Source organism: Podarcis melisellensis (genome assembly GCF_964234715.1).
Source record: "Podarcis melisellensis genome assembly, chromosome: 10".
NCBI lineage: Eukaryota > Metazoa > Chordata > Lepidosauria > Squamata > Lacertidae > Podarcis > Podarcis melisellensis.
The window spans coordinates 45,978,633-45,994,922 of NC_138542.1; the positions used below are offsets into that span (position 1 = coordinate 45,978,633).

General features: G+C 45.3%; 1 protein-coding gene across 1 annotated transcript in view; it reads right to left on the minus strand.

The window, feature by feature from the left end:
• The window catches only part of FAM83F (family with sequence similarity 83 member F), a 33,041-nt gene extending 17,039 nt beyond the window's left edge, over positions 1-16,002 (minus strand). Inside the window, exons 1-2 of the mRNA XM_081928316.1 lie at positions 13,993-16,002; positions 3,773-3,940 (exon numbers count right to left, since the gene is read on the minus strand). Of these exons, the coding sequence (XP_081784442.1) occupies positions 3,773-3,940; positions 13,993-14,529 (705 nt within the window). The 5' untranslated portion in view covers positions 14,530-16,002. The remainder of the gene's footprint in view (positions 1-3,772; positions 3,941-13,992) is intronic.
• Positions 16,003-16,290: the final 288 nt, after the last annotated feature.

Genomic DNA, 16,290 nt, shown 5'->3' on the forward strand with positions numbered 1-16,290 from the left:
TTGCTCTACAAGAATTGTGTGGCCTTTTTAGACGACGTGTTGGTGTATTCGGAAAATGAGGAACAGCATGTGAGGGACGTTCGAGAAGTGTTGGGCAGGCTGCAAGCCAACCAGCTGTGGGTGAAACTGGAGAAGTGCCAGTTTCATACCAAGGAGGTGGAATTCCTGGGGTACCGCTTGTCAGACAAGGGATTGGCCATGGATCCAGGCAAGGTCCAAGCGGTACTGGAATGGAAGACACCGAAGACCAAGAAGGACGTGCAAAGATTCTTGGGATTTGGGAACTTTTATCGGAAGTTCATCAAGAACTTTGCCCACTTGACGGCGCCCATCACCGACTGTCTCAGCAGCAAGAAGAAATTTGTTTGGACGGCAGAGGCGGATCGAGCCTTTGAAGAACTGAAAAGGGCTTTCGCCTCGGAAGAACAACTTCTGCATGTGGATTTACGAAAACCCATGAGAGTGGAAACAGATGCATCCGACCGGGCGGTAGGGGCGGTCCTTCTTCAACCGGGGAGGAGTGCGTCGGAGTGGAGACCGTGTGCCTTCTTCTCGCAGAAGCTGAATAAGTCCGAGAGGAATTACACGGTGTATGACAGGGAACTACTTGCCATTCACGAAGCATTCCGGAGGTGGAGACATTTATTAATTGGGGCACAACACAAGGTGCAAGTGTGCACCGACCACAAAAATTTAGAGTATTGGAGAACAGCTCGAGTGCTCAACCAACGACAAGTGAGATGGGCACAGGAATTCTCCAAATTTAACTTTGAGATTTGTTATGTGCCAGGCCCAGAAAACGTCAGGGCGGACGCGCTCTCACGCAAACCAGAATATTGGGAAGGGGAGGGGGTGATCGAAGAGAGACATGTCATCCCGGAGGACCGCTGGGTGTGTGGGGCGGCGATGGTGGGGCAACGAGAACTGGTGGAGGAAACGGAAAATGATGAATATGCCCAGGATAAGCTCAGAGGTCTCAGGGGGGAGGGCGAGAGCCCCGGAGGTTTTGAGGAAAGAAATGGGGCATTGTATTACAAAGGGGCACTGTATATACCCGAAGGTGAATTGAGGGGGAGAGTACTCAAGCAGTTGCATGATAGCCCCACGGCGGGACATTTTGGGCAACACAAGACCATGTGGTTGGTTACCAGGGAATTTTGGTGGCCTAAGGTGAGGGAAGATGTAAGGGAGTATGTAAGAGGGTGTGACCAATGTCAGCGAGCCAAAGGGGAAAGAAGGGCGCCGGCAGGGTTATTAGAACCTTTACCCACACCAGAACGGCCTTGGGAAGCGATATCAATAGATTTTATGACGGATCTGCCAAGGTCCAAGGGGAAAACAGCCATCATGGTAGTAGTAGACCTGTTAACTAAGATGTGCCACTTTGTAGCATGCTCACATGCAGTCACAGCGGAAGAAACGGCGAAGTTGTTTGTGGAACATATCTTTAGGTTGCACGGGGCTCCCTCGAGGGTGATCTCAGATCGAGGCAAACAATTTACTTCCAGGTTCTGGAGGAAGCTCATGAGCTTGTTACACGTGGAAGTCAATTTTTCAACTGCCCGGCACCCTGAAACCAACGGGCAGGCGGAAAGGGCAAATGGCATTCTTCAACAATATCTTAGGTGTTATGTCAATGACAGAGAGAACGATTGGGTCGAAAAGTTGGCGTTGGCAGAATTTGCCTACAATAATGCGGAGAATGTGTCCACAGGGATGAGTCCCTTTTTGGCTAATTACGGGTGTCACCCCAGGGCATTTCCAGGGGAAGGAGGGGAGAGATGGAGCGTTCCAGCGGCTGAACATTTTGTAGAAGAGATGGAAGCCATCCATCAGCAGCTCCAGCTCAACTTAGAAAGGGCCAAGGCACAATATAAGAAGCAGGCAGACAAGAACAGAAGGGAAGGTGAAACCATAAGGGTGGGGGATCAAGTGTGGTTGTCAACCCAAGGGTTGCCGTTCAAAGGGGGTTGTAAGAAACTGAGGCCCAGAAGATTGGGACCCTTTGAGGTGATTCAGCAGGTCAACCCGGTAGCTTTCAAACTCCGATTACCCAATCACATGAAATTGCACCCAGTGTTCCACAGGTCGTTACTGTCACCATACAGGGGAGGAGGTGAAGGGGAGCACGTCAGGGGACCAGCCTTGGAAGAGAGGGAACGCCGCAACCATGTAGCGGAAATCCTCGATTCCAGGTGGAAGGGAAATCAGGTGGAGTATTTAGTGGCGTGGGAAGGGGAACCGGAGTCAGAAAACACCTGGGTAAGTGCGCAGGAAGTCAATGACGAGGTTTTAACAGAAACGTTCCATCAAAGGTTCCCGAGGAAACCTCAGCCGATAGCAAGGTTTAGGAGGGAGTATTTCGGCACCACCGATGAGGAAGAGGAAATGGAAGGGTTCGCGGAGTCGGAGTTGGAAGAGGGAGTGGACTCTGATGACGAAGAGTACCTAGAGAGTAGGAACAGCAACAAGTGGAAGGAAGTGTTCGCGACGTCGGAAGATGAGGGAGGTTCTTTCAAGGGTTTTACCTCCTCACCGCCAGTAGGAGAGGAGACGGGAGGGGGTGAAGGGGGCCCTGGAGGGGAGGTGGATGTCAGGGAACTGACATCTAAAGCGCCGGAGGCGCAAAGGCTCACTGAGGGTGAGAGAGCAGTAGCAGCGGAAGAGGGAACCAGTAGAGGGCGAGCAAGAACTCCAAGGGAAAGTGAGTCGGAGGGATGGCTCAGAGACGCTTCAAGCGAAACCAGTGGGGAGGTCTCAGGACCTCCTATAGGGACACCCACACCTCGACGGAAACTGTCACGCCGAGAGGCCAGACGACGTGTTTCCGTTAAGGAGCTTTTATGTTGGAAACGTTTCCGAAAGCAGCCACTTTCGGATACTACTAGTGATTGACGCAGCCATGCTGGAGGGGCTCCGTCACAGGCAGAGGTTTGAAAGCCTGATCAAACTCTGAGGGACTTGCATTTTACGCACAAGCAGCTCATCGTCCCATCACAGTGGTACTCCACTATCTGAAAATGTTGCAACCTTTGCTCGAGTCCCATTAAGATTATAGTAATTCTCCCTGCGTCTTCATTAGAGGACAAAGGTTCCAGCGAAGGTGGAGAAGTGACTTGTGCTCAACCCTGCTTACAATGTAAGTCACGTAACAATTCTATAATAATTTTAATGGGTCTGTGACCATACGATAAATCACTGACTGATTCCATAATAAATAAATAAATAAATAAATAATTCATGAGCAAGATGTGCATAAATTCATGAAATGTGAAACAACCACACAAAAACACTGCTCATTAATAGTTCCTCATCATCATGGAAAAGTGACATGTGGGGAAGTGCAGGCTTCTGTCCTGGGCCCGTTGTTATCGAGCATCTTTATAAATGACTTGGATGAAGGAATTGAAGGGATGCTCATCCAATTTGCCGATGACACCAAACTGGGAGGGATGGCTAATTCCACAGAAGGCAGAATTGGGATTCAATATGACCTTAACAGTTGGAGAACCAGGTCAAAACTAATAATGAATCCCAATAGGGACAAATGCAAAGTTTTACACTTAAGACAGGAAGAACCAACTGCACAAAGAGAAGATGGGGGGGACACCTGGCTAGGTGATCAGTGGCAATAGAAGGTGAAGAAAGAATCAAGTCCAAGTCCTCTATCAATACAATAATTATTTAATCTACTCAAAATTTATATTAAAACTGTGCTTTGATACCTCTCAGCCACGATTCTCATTAATCACAGTGCACATCATCAGCTCACCCGGATATAGAAATCACTCAGCTCCATGCCTTTGCACATTTCCAGGAAAAATTTAGAGCCTTCTTCGTCCAAGATTATATAAACGGGGATCCGACGCTTGTATGATGCATCTACGATATCCCGGAAGATGTCCCTGTCAGTGAACTGGTCCATGACTACTGCAATGATCTGGCCACGAACAGAAAGAGAACAAGCAGTTATTTTAAAAAGCAATACTGCAATAAGGCAGAGATTTCTGTCCTTATGCCACCAGGGCTTATCACATACACCCATGACACGCTACACACTATGAAAAACATATGCTTCAACATATTCAGGAGTACATTATTTGACAGCGTGGTTTTTACTGCCTGAACAGACAAGAAAGCTTGTTAGTTCTTGTTCAGAGCCACCCTAGGGTTTTCACTGAGTGTTCCATGTTGAGTAGTGTCTGAAAAACACAGTATTTGCTCTCATCTAAACTGCATAACCTGACTTCTCACAATGATTTGACCTGTTTTCTGGAAGTGACGTACCCACCCTCTCCCGGAAACCCAATCTAGTATTCATCCACCTAATAGGAATCATAGTCAACCCCTAATGCAGGATTTAATCAAAATATCCCCCCCCCCTTTTTTAACAGTCCTCACCCTCTCAATGAGGTGGAATGTTACAATTGATCATTTTAGCAGTTAATGGTAATAATGAGCTCCACCAATGCAGGTGTCCATAACTGAGTGGTAGAGCACATGCTTGGGCATGTAGAAGATCCCATGTTCAATTCCTAGCGAAAGGATTAGGTAGCATGTAATGCAAAAGAACTTGGACTGAGAGCCATTACTCATCAAAGAAAACAATACAGTGGTACCTCGGGTTAAGTACTTAATTCGTTCCGTAGGTCCGTTTTTAACCTGAAACTGTTCTTAACCTCCTGTGGGGGCCTCAAAAATGAATACCGCGGGTTCCATACTGCAGTGGAAAGAGATTTTAAAGTATGCCCCCCCCAAAAAAGTGTTTTTAAATTGCTTCTTTCCTATCTTTGGGTAGTGATACGTAACATTAAGTGGATTTTTATAGAAGTTCTATATACATGTGCACATGGGTCCCGTGGAATTCAATGTGACTTATACCCAAGTGTTGTGCACATGAGCTCACTTGTTTTTCAGATAAACTACACTATTTTTGGATTAGTAATACTTATTTGAAAGAGCACCTATTTTGCTATATTGGCCCATCCTTAATATCTAAAATACATTGTACACGTTTGTGTTACAAAAACTGTTTGAACTCAAATACTAGCAACACTACTTATTAGTCCTGCTTTGGGGCAGATTGCCATTAGCTGCGTTCTCCTTCTAAATTAGAGGCATTTTCTTTGGAAGTCTTGCCTGCGCAAATCTTGCAGGGCTGCCAATCCTGATGGAGGTCAACTGGGTTTCAGAAAGGTTGGAACTTGTTAAATACTCCCCTTAATGAAGACAGGACCATACAAGCAGAATAGAGGGCCAGCAAGAACAAGTGAGAAACAGGGAGGTGCTCTACAGACCTAGAGGCCAATCTGCACTGCTACATACATTACCTGTTGAGGAAATGCATTACCTTGGAACTTGAAAGCGTCATAGAGCCCAGACACTGCTTATTAAATAGGATCCCTCTTTCTTTGCTTTGGGGGTTTTGATGTACCCTGCATCACTGGATTCTTACAACAAAGGCAACCCTCTCTTTTTATGTATTTGGGCGTAGGACTGAGAAACAATGTACAGTACTATTCCGCATCCATAGCTAAATTACTTAGCCTTTCTAGATTATGTGCAACTCTAACTAGAGCTTGGCGGTGGAACAGCACACATTTTGTAAAGGTGATACCTCTCATAAGAGGTATAATAGAATCAGTATGTTTAACAGGATGGCAGATAATCTGGAAGATAAATCAACAAAAGCAAATGGAGGGAGACAAATTTCAAATGAAAATAATTCAGCACTCCCTCTCTCAGCTTCCTCTTCACTGCAGAACTGTACCCTTCTGCAGCATGTTAGCACTATACCAGAGGGAATGGAATCCCAATTCTCCAAAACATTATTTTGAAGATTATCTGAATGGAGGTCTCTGTCTCACCTGCCTGACTGTTTGTGGTAAGTTTATGGCAGTAGGTTTTCCTTTAGGATATTCAGATGTTATGGTATTCCTTAGATTCCCAAAAACAGCTCAGATTAAAAATTACTTGCATATGCCTACACGTGTAGACCAAGTTATTTTATCTCCACAAACTCTGTGATGTAACATTTGTACTTAAGATAATCATAGAACTGTATTCCAACAATGCAAAACATACTACTGTCCTATCCTCTCCAACCCCTCCCCGCTACCTCAAAATCAGCTCAAGGGGGTTGGTGGACCCTCTAGAGCAGATTGGGGGAGAGGCATAGGAGGAGATGAAATGGAAGTCACATTGCATGAGTGAAACTCCGTATGCTCTTGCACAGAACTGGCTACAACCCATTGAGGTAGAAGAGATTCACAAGTTTTCTAGCATAACCCCCTGCCAATGAAGGAAATTCAATGCTACAACATCTCTGCTTAAAATTCCCTAACGAGGGAGAGTACACCTCTCTCTATGGCAATCTGTTCCACTAAAGGGCAGCTTAAACTGTTAAGGAAGTTCTTCCTAATGTTGAGTTAAAATTCCCTTGTAATTTGAACCTGCTAGCTCCTACCCTCTGGAGCAACAGAAAATGAATTTGATGAAAGCTACCATATCACCTCTTAATCATCTCTTCTCCAGGCTAAACACACCCAACTCCTCCAAACCTTCCTCATAGGACTCACGCTTTAACACAGATACTGGCAGCGAACATCTCAACACTTCTATAGGAGTAAAGAAGAGCCTTAGGATGTGGTAACATGAGCAGTTATTACAAAAGCTGATTGCTCTCTTAAACGCTGGGAGGAGCGCAGAAAGAAGAAATGCCATAGTACTCCTGCATCAGCACAACTGGACGCCTCCATCTGCCCCAGCTGTAACAAAACAGGTCTCTTCTGTATTAGTCTCTACAGCCAGAGCAGGCGCTGTAACTCTCCAACAGCTTGACTTCACTTCTGAAGGCGCACTCTTCCATTGTCTCACGAGACAAACGGATGCCAACCTATTAAGAAAGCTGATTACTCTCTTAAACGTAACCACCTTCAGAATGCTGGGTGGAGATTTTCCCGTTTTTTAAAGTCAGCAAAAAATATTGAAATTATTAAAATGAACACACTGTAAACCAGTGTATCAGTGGCTGAAATATAAAGCATTGCTATGGCTCAAGCAATAATCTCCAGTGGTAGATATTATATAGCACTGGGAGAGCAGGCGGCAGAAAGAGGCAGAAACAATATGGGGATGGAAAGAAGGCTTGGTTTTCAAATGACAGGGTATATTCAGAGGAAAATATTAAGCCCCATTTCCAACAGAAGACAAATTGAGAAGAGTTGGGAAAATTATAGAGTTGAAGGAAGGATGCAACCTTTCCTGGTATCCAAGTTGATTCTAGGCAGTTTCCCAATGCTCTGCAAGTACTTCACTAAGACTGTAATCTACAAATCATCCATTCTTAAAGCCATGAAAAAATTAGCTGCATCTGACATTCATGTAACATGAAATCCTCTACATTTTTTTGCCACTGGTCTGCTTCCCAGGAGACTTGTGTAGCCAAAAGGTCATGCATCAGATGAGCAGACCCGAGACTGAAAAATCTGAAGAGGAAATCTTTAGTATACTGAGAGTTAATTTAAAATTCCATAGCATCTATATAAAAACTGTTACTAAAGCCATCAATAAAACAGCATTCACAGAAGGTGGAAACAGACTCAGACATAATATTCCAGTCTCCCTCCAGTGATCGCAGGTGGGGTTTACTTATGATAACAAATGAGTCTTTAAGTCCTCCCCTAAAGCCTGAAGTATAGCTGCCCACTGCAGCTCTACTGAAAGGGAGTTCCAAAGGCAAGCAGCCAGTGCAGAAAAGGCAGAGCCAGCCCAAGACATTTTGGCTCCTGAAGCAAATCACAAAATGGTGCCTCCTCCCAGTCAGGGAATAAGGAGTAAGTGAAGATCTACGTCAGGGAGAAGGATGGAAGAAGACCAGCAAACACCTCCTATTGACCAACAGGCCACCATAGAGGCAGCATGGGTGCTGCTGAACAGATGACAGATCCAACCAGCAGCAGGAACGGGCAATACAGTCCTTGGAGGCTATACCTGCTGCCCCTGTGGATGCAGCTGCCTGAGGTGATCACCTCACCTTGCCTCATGGGTGGGCCAGCCCTGAAAAAGGCCATCTCTCTTGTGAATGCCCACCTCACAGTCTTCGAAAGCAGACACACCAAGAAATCCTCTGATTAAGATCTCAGTGTGCAGGCAGGAACCTATGTCTATATGTATCTATGGCTACAAAGCAGATTTTTAAGATGCAATGGCACAGTTCAATGAAAGGAAATATGTCAGCGGTAAAGTACACGATTTGCATGTATGAGGTCCCACCTTCAACTCCTGGCACCTCTGGATTGGGGAGGGAAAGTTTCTGGTCTCAAATCCTGGAGAGCTACTACCAATCAGTGCAGAGGAAACTGAGCCAGATAGACCACTTACGTGACACGGTAAGACATCTCAAGTTTATTTTGATTACTAATGAAGTGGCAAGAGATACACAGAGGCTTCACTGAGCACCGGTTTAATAACACTAAACTTCATCGGTGCACAGTTAATGGAAAAGAACTCATTCCATGAACTTTACTTTGCATTTACTGGCTTCTGAAAATTTCTGAGGCATACAGTTTATTTTTGCATTAGCTGCAATAAATGAATTTCCATTCAGAGAGGAAGTCTAGACTCCTCAGTCTCAATTATAAGATCAGAGAAGGTCCCTGGAAGCATGCAGTGTCCTAGGGAAAGGCAAAGTAACTCCACTCTCCTGGCCAACAACAAGCATGAGAAACCAAAGTATGTCTGGCACAGCCTACACTGACCCGTCCACTGTATAGACCCAGCAGAGACAAGCAAGAGTTAAAGCACCTCACTTGTCTAAACAAGTATGGAACAATACTCTCAGGTCTCTGGAAATGCCTCCAATGACACTTGAGAAGGAAGCCAGGAAATCTGAACAAGGATCAAAATAATCAGGAGGCAGAGAGAAAGGTACTGAGAATTCCCAGTCCTGCTCTCCCTGTCATGTTCCAAGAGTGAGGAGGGGGCAGGGCTAAGCCAGCTTTGGGTTTGTTGGATCCTGAGACTGTCTTAGTGCTGCCACACAATGGCATCAGGCCTCATCACACACCAGCCAGGAGCTGGTGCAGCAATTGGGTCCCGACCCTACCCTCTGCCATGGCCACAATGAGCGGCACGACTGCAGATGCAATGGTGGTCCCACCACTTTGGCCTTAGTTAATTAGTTAATAATACACTGTAGTAATGAACATAGTATATCTGTCAGGGAGCTGCCATCGGAGCCAGAGGCGGAGGGAAGGCTCCGGAGGGATGCTGGAGAGGGTCCCAGTAGGGAGAGAGGCAGCCCATCTGCTGGGGAAGGAAATCAGCGTAACACCAGTGGAGAAGGGGTGCAGATGGGGGAATCGGAGAGGAGGCTCCAGGACTCCTCACCGGAGACCAGCGGGGAGAGCACGGGTACTCCGCTGCCCACACCCTCCCTGCACAGAAGACTTCCGCGCAGGGAGAGTAGGAGGAGACTTGGCGTCAAAGAACTTCTTTGCTGGAAGAAGTTCAAGAAACGCCCACTGACGGATTCTGCCAGCGATTGAGACAGCCACGGATGAAAGGCTGTCCAGACAGAAAGGGTTCAACCAGGCAACCTAGCCAGGAGTGGCGGCTGTGGAGATATCGATCTTCCCTGATCGATGGGGCCGCGATCTCAGACAGCTTTACGATCCCAATCAATCATTTACAGCGGTCCGGCACGCTTCCTCCGAAGCTGCGCAATAACTCCTGCTGTCTCTTCTCAGTCACGGCTTGTAGCAGAGTAGAAGCACAGCGTGTAAAGCAGCCTAGTTTCCAGGCAAGCACACATAGACAGGTGTGTCTATTTACAGCTCTTTATTAAAACATTACAGCATCAAAGTCCGGGGCTTCTTTCAGCCATGTCCAAAGGCACGTCTTTCTCTCACAGATACACAGAGAGAAGAAGTGAAAGTACAGGGAAAAACTCCTCCTCCTGAGCTTCTAAAAGCTTCTGTCTCCGCCCAGCTTCTGTAAGCTGACGTCAGCAGGTGACACACACCAGGGAATTTAACCAGTTAAGTTCTGAACTATAACAGCGGCAACTTACGCACGAGCAACCCCTAGAACCATTACAATATCCATTGCCAGGTTTGTACAAATTTAGATCCTGACATGGATAACCAGCATGTTTTCTCTAATGACCTTTCAGCTTTGGATTAAATGGGCAATGATATTAATTAGCACCAGGCTTGTCCTTGCTTAAACCACTACAGTATCATCCAGTCTTTAGGATCAAAGGGATATCTTAGGATATTGTGTCATGGAAATCCTGTAAACTATGTTGCTTAATGAGTTATTATACAGAAACAGTTCCCTTTCTATAGATGATATGAAACCATATAGAGGTGATAAAACCTTTCCCTGGCTACTGGGCTGTCAACTGAGGTCCTTTCTCATCAGTCCCACTACTAAAAGAGATGACACTAGGTAATGAACTCCTTTTGAAGAATCAGTTAAAGACATCACACAGGCACTGGTCTCTATATTGTACTTATAAAATTCCTTATTAATGTCTCTTTTGGGGCCCAGAGTCAAAAGCTATGGTGGGAATCCAGTTGGGACATACAGAAGTTTGTAGTCTCAAACCCAATAGCCCTCTTTCAGGTTGGTACATGGTTAGTACCTTACTCAACGACAGCTCTCCTTTGTGCACCCAGGTACATATTCATAGTGTTGGAGGGGCTGCTGTGCAGTTGGCACATATAAGCACATGTGGGCTGGCTGATTTTTGGAATAAGGTGTTTGCTGAGATCTCTTTGATAACTAAACAAATTATTGCTCCATCTTTCCACCTTGCACTTTTGAACCTGTGTATGGAAACAGCAGGATTTGAAAAGCAAATAACTTATGTTTTAAGCCTGGGGCTCCACTGCCAAATACTGTAAGACCTCCAGTCTTACCCATTTGGATTGCTGGTACTCGAAGGTTTGGCAAATTGCCCTCCCTGACATCAGCTAAAAGTATCTAAATGACTGCAAAAGTATAGCTCATTTAAGACTTTATAGAACCTTTACTCTCAATAATGATGGAGCTCACAGGTGAATAATGCTTTCATTTGAACATATTTGTAAAGGGAATCTTTTCTCCTTTTTGAAGATGGGAACAACATGTGCCTGCCTCCAGTCTGCAGGGACCTTACCAATTCTCCAAGAATTCTCAAAGACAAAAGCTCTGAGATTACACCTGCAAGCTCCTTTAGTACCTTTGGGTGCAGCCCATCAGGCCCTGGAGATTTGAATTCCTTTAAAGTACTTAGGTGTTCCCTTCCCACCTCTTTTCCTATCTTGGGCTGTAACTCTCTCCTTCCATTGCTTATTCTGTTATGGAATTAGATTAATGAAATGGAATTAGATTAAATTGAGTCCATTAATTTCAGTGGGTCTACTCTGAATATGGCTTGGCTACCAACCAATTAAAACAAGATTACACATCCAAGGGTGGATACAATAGTAATTTTCATGTACTGTATATACAATTGCATATTGGATCACACCTTTAAAATTCATATGAATTAATTAATCTAGAACTCTATACTAACAATTGTGTAATTAGAATAGAATACTTACTACACAATCCTGACAGTCTCCAGGAAAAGGATGTCTGAGGTGTTACTACTCTGTCTTATGTGAAGCTGAGTAAGCAGTGCATGCTCAGTATTTAGGCCCAAGACTGCTATCCACAAAACACATACATCAGAGTACTCATACTTTTATGGAATACAGTTTAATTATAACTATATGAGTAGCACAAATGTAGTGTAGTGGTTAGAATATTGGGTTAGCTCAGTGGTAGATCTCTGCCTTGCATACAAAAGATCCCAGGTTTAATCTCTGGCATCTCCAGGTAGGGCTGGAAGGACTCCTGCCTGAAATCTTGGCAGAGGAGCTGCCAGTGAGTATAGACAATACTGTACAGGCTAAATGGTCCAATGGTTCTGACTTGGTATAAGGCAGCTTCCTATGTTCCTAGTATCAAGAAGGTCAGGACTTGAATGCCTGCTCAGACTCATGAATGTCAATGGGTGACCCTGGCCCAGTGCAATCCACTCTGTGTTTAGAATAGAATTGTAATAAATAGAAGGACCTTGGAGATCAGAAAGTTCAATTCCCTGCTTAATGAAGGAATATTGCAACTACTGTACAGTATCTCTGACAGAATGCAGTAGTCTCTACTCAGGTGTCTCTAGGGAAGGATGTATGTGTTATCGTATTCAACAGCATCTACTGAAGTGTGCACAGGGTCGCAGACTTATTCTCTCAGTCTAGTGGAGTTCATGGGATTCTTGTGAGAGTATCAAAGGTGGTGGGGAGAACCACATATGACACTTTGAACAACAACAACACTACAAATGTAGTAGAAATAATAAGTTCATTTGTGGTATTTTAATGCCATACAAATCAAAACAGAATCTAGAGCCTTCAAATGAGGTCATAATGATTAAAATTGGCTCCTCTAAGTACCAGTTATTATAATTTTAGGAAGTTCTTAAGCATACTATAAGCAAATTGTCTAGGAATATTTACTTCTGAGTAATTTGCAGGGTGCCCTTAAAGTTGTTAGTTGCCCTCTATTAAAGAGGACATTTCAGCCAGTTTTCCTGTCTAGAACCTACCGTATTTTATATTTCACACTTCCTCAGACTGTCTTTTACTTCAGTACTCTTCAAAACTTCAAGGATTTTCCCTATATAAAAAAATGCCTTTTATGACCAATGTCTTATGACTTAGTCTGCTCATGGCTAGGCCTATTTACAAGAAAACAAAGTCCACTAAACTCAGTGTATTTAAGTGTGTCTAAGACTGTGGCCCAATAGAAGACTAACAAGTAAGGATGCAGTCCTTGACATACATGCACCACAATCCCAAAACACAGAGAAAGCAGTGGAGATATGTGTGAGTAGCTGCTGGATTTTATATTTTCAATTTTTTTCCACCCAATATTTGTTTCTTTATCCCAGCAGTCCTTGGTGTATTGGCTGGAGTATCATTTACTCCAAATAATCCAGTTTCTTCCTCAAAGAATCCTGGGAGCTATATATTACCCCTCACAGAGCTACACTTCACAGCACCCATAAACTACAGTTCCCAGGATTCTTTGCAGGAAAGCCATGACTGTGTGATAGTCTGATAGTAAAGCATGTTTTAAATGTATGGTGAGGATGTGAGGACTTAGAAGACCTAATTTCATGTCTCTATGCAGCCAGACTCACTAAATAATCTTCAGCCACTCGCCACTTCTAGGCCCACCCTAACAAAGTGTTGTGAGGTATTAAGGAAATGGGGAAAACCCATTAGAGGAAGTAAGGGATAAAAGTGCCATAAAACAAAGTAAGCAGAAAGGGCACAACAATGGCTGCTTAGTACATCTGTAATTCATTTCAACGTGACCTGAAGAGGAGAGCACAACAGATTGTATATTTACGGTTATTATCAAGTGCCCTTCCTCTGAAGAGGGCATGTGATTGCAGCATATATTCTGCAGGAGAAATCCACATGGCATAATAGAGGAACTTCTTGGATGAAAAACTCAAAATACAGGACACTACAAAATCATGTTGGGGCTTGTCCTGTGGAGTTGGGTCGTTCCATAATAAGGCATATCTATGAGGTCCCTTGGGCTGCGTTGCCTTGCAGGGGGTTGGACCAGACGACCCTCTACAATTCTATGAGAAAGGCAACCCTTGAAAATAAACTAAAAAGTTGCCTGTTAGCAGAAGAAAGGCGCACGTGCTTGTTTATTAGGGAAGGAGAAGCGGCCTTGGGTCCTGAGGAGCTGGAAACGAACGTTGCCCTAAGTAAGAAGTTTCCTCTTGACGCCTCCGTCCCCTTTCACCTACAAACACTCAGACGTGACGCGGCCCCCTTAATCCGCGTTTCTAAAGGCACGAAGCAGGCGGCTGTCGAGGCCTCCGAAGAGGCGCGCCTTCCCCCTCGCCGCCTCCGAGGGTCTCCCAGGCGAGATACCCACCTTCTGCGCCTGCTGGATCATTTCGCGCGCCACTTGCTTGACGTGAGGCGCGTTGTCTTCCTTGCGCGGGTGCGTATACAGCCCGAGGCGGCTGACTCCCCGGTAGAAAGTGTTGGTCCAGCCCATGTCCAGCGGTGGAATCTCGGTGTCGGACCTCTCGGGCCAGTAAGCCAAGGACAGGGGCTTCCCCGAAGGGCCGACCACCGGCTTGCCCCCCTCGAGGTGGGCATCGTAGGCGCGCCAACCGCCCCGCAAGGCCTGCAGCTCCCGGCTGGAGAGGAAGTCTCGCAGCTGGTCCTTCTTCAGGCGCTCCTTGTACGCCTTCTCCCCCTTGGCCAGCAGGACTTCCAGCGCCCTCCGCTGCTCCTCGCTGTAGTAGTAGCGCGGGTGGTGCTCGCTGACCCGCTCGTTCACGTGAGCGTCGTCCAGGCACAGCAGCTGAGAGTCCGCCATTCTCCCGCCGCCGCAGCCACGGCTCCTCAACTGCCGAGCTGCCAACGACACCTGGAGCCCGGCGAGGAGGGGAGGAGCCGGCATGTCCCGCCTCGCCTCACCTGGGCCGGCGCTCGCCTCCAGCAACGCGCTGCGCGGGAGCCGCGAAGTCAGCAAAGGGCCGCGGGTTGAGGCGCGCGTCTCATTGCTCCGCGTGGGAAGACCCAAAAAGGGAAGGAGAAGCCAAGCGCGCCCCGCTGCGCTCCAGGGCTTTTTTTAGCCGGACTTCGGCCCTTCTGACTTCTTATTTTGGCCAAGGCTAGAGGGACGCTGACATCCACACACCATCAACATTTAATTCATATATTCAATGATTATCTGGCCTGTTACTTTTACTGCTCTCTTAAAGGATTTTCTTGTAATGTGAAGTTGTACTTTATATTTGTACGTGTTCTGTGTTAAGCCAATTCAGGAGAGCTCTGTCCTAAGAGGTGGGGTGGGTGTGTTATGCATGAAAGCAGTTCATATTTTATTATTTACTTGTTGACCCGAGAGTGTTTTTAACCTGCTTGCCAGCCAAAAAGGCAACCAGAGCAACTGGCATACAATCCGTTAAACAAAGACAGTCCCTGCCTGCAGGGCTTAGTGCAGTCAAAAGGACGCAGCACGAAAGGAAAAAAGGATGTGGAAGGGAGAAAAGCAAATCCAGGGCCCAAGTTAAATTCTTTTTGCCGGTGATATTATGACATTTGCTTTAGTCTGCAATCCTGCACCCACCTACCCAAGAGTATGTCCCAATCATTTGAAGTAATTTGTGAGTAGACATGTGTAGAAGTGTATATTTATTTTATTATTTATTTATTACATTTCTATAGTGCCCTTCATCCAAAGATCACAGGGCGGTTTACAATATAAAAACACAAAAATACATACCGTAACAACAAATGAAAACAATAACGCCTCCTATATAATTACTATTTATTACATTTTTCTTGTTTATGATTCCATCCTTTAATGAATTCTTTAAATAAATGCATAACAGCAGAAACTACTTTTAAAAGTACTCCAGTCCAATAGATCAATGTCTGCCCTGTTATTTTTATGGCAGCCATTCTATAGGATTCTCTATGTAAGTCTCACTGCAGTTACAAGGGAACAATTCGGTCACTTGTGTCAATAGTACTGCCTGGTACAGGAGTTCCATGCATGTATTGCTGTGTGGGAGAGCCCAGTTCCTGATGGATTGCACTCTCCCCCCCCCCCCCCAGTGCTCTGTGATTTTTAATGGCACTACAGTTGCTAGAAGTGGGAGGAATTGCCTTCTATGGGTGGATAAAAGGTAGTCTATCTTTATCTTACAGTGTAAAATGCTCTGATGGGGTAGTATCATGTCAAACTGGAGTCTGAGCTGAACTGCTCATTGCATGTGTTGGACAAGTAATATTTCTTGGGAGAAGATGATGAAAAATTGAGAGAGGAAAATAGCAAACATTTTGGCTTGCAGGATTTATTTGTTTTATTTTTAACAACCTAGATGGCTGGGCTGTCTGACAGGCTGCTCAGTAGAGAGGAAAAATGGCAAAGGTTGGTAAGGCGGCAAATGTGCTTGATAAATCAATTTATAGTACAGATTTGTGGTTTGTCAAATATGTTTGCTATGGCACTGGTGCATCAGTGTGTGCTTATTTGCCATGTGCATTCATTGTGCACTTAGGCCATCTCGTAACAGTCCACTTTTGTGGCAAGATCGCTAGAGAGCATCACTTTGTATCTCTGCCTTTTAAAAGAAAATAGATGTGCCTGTACCAATGCAAAAGGGAAATTCCAAATTTAACCATGCTGGATTGGACCTACAGGATGAGGCGG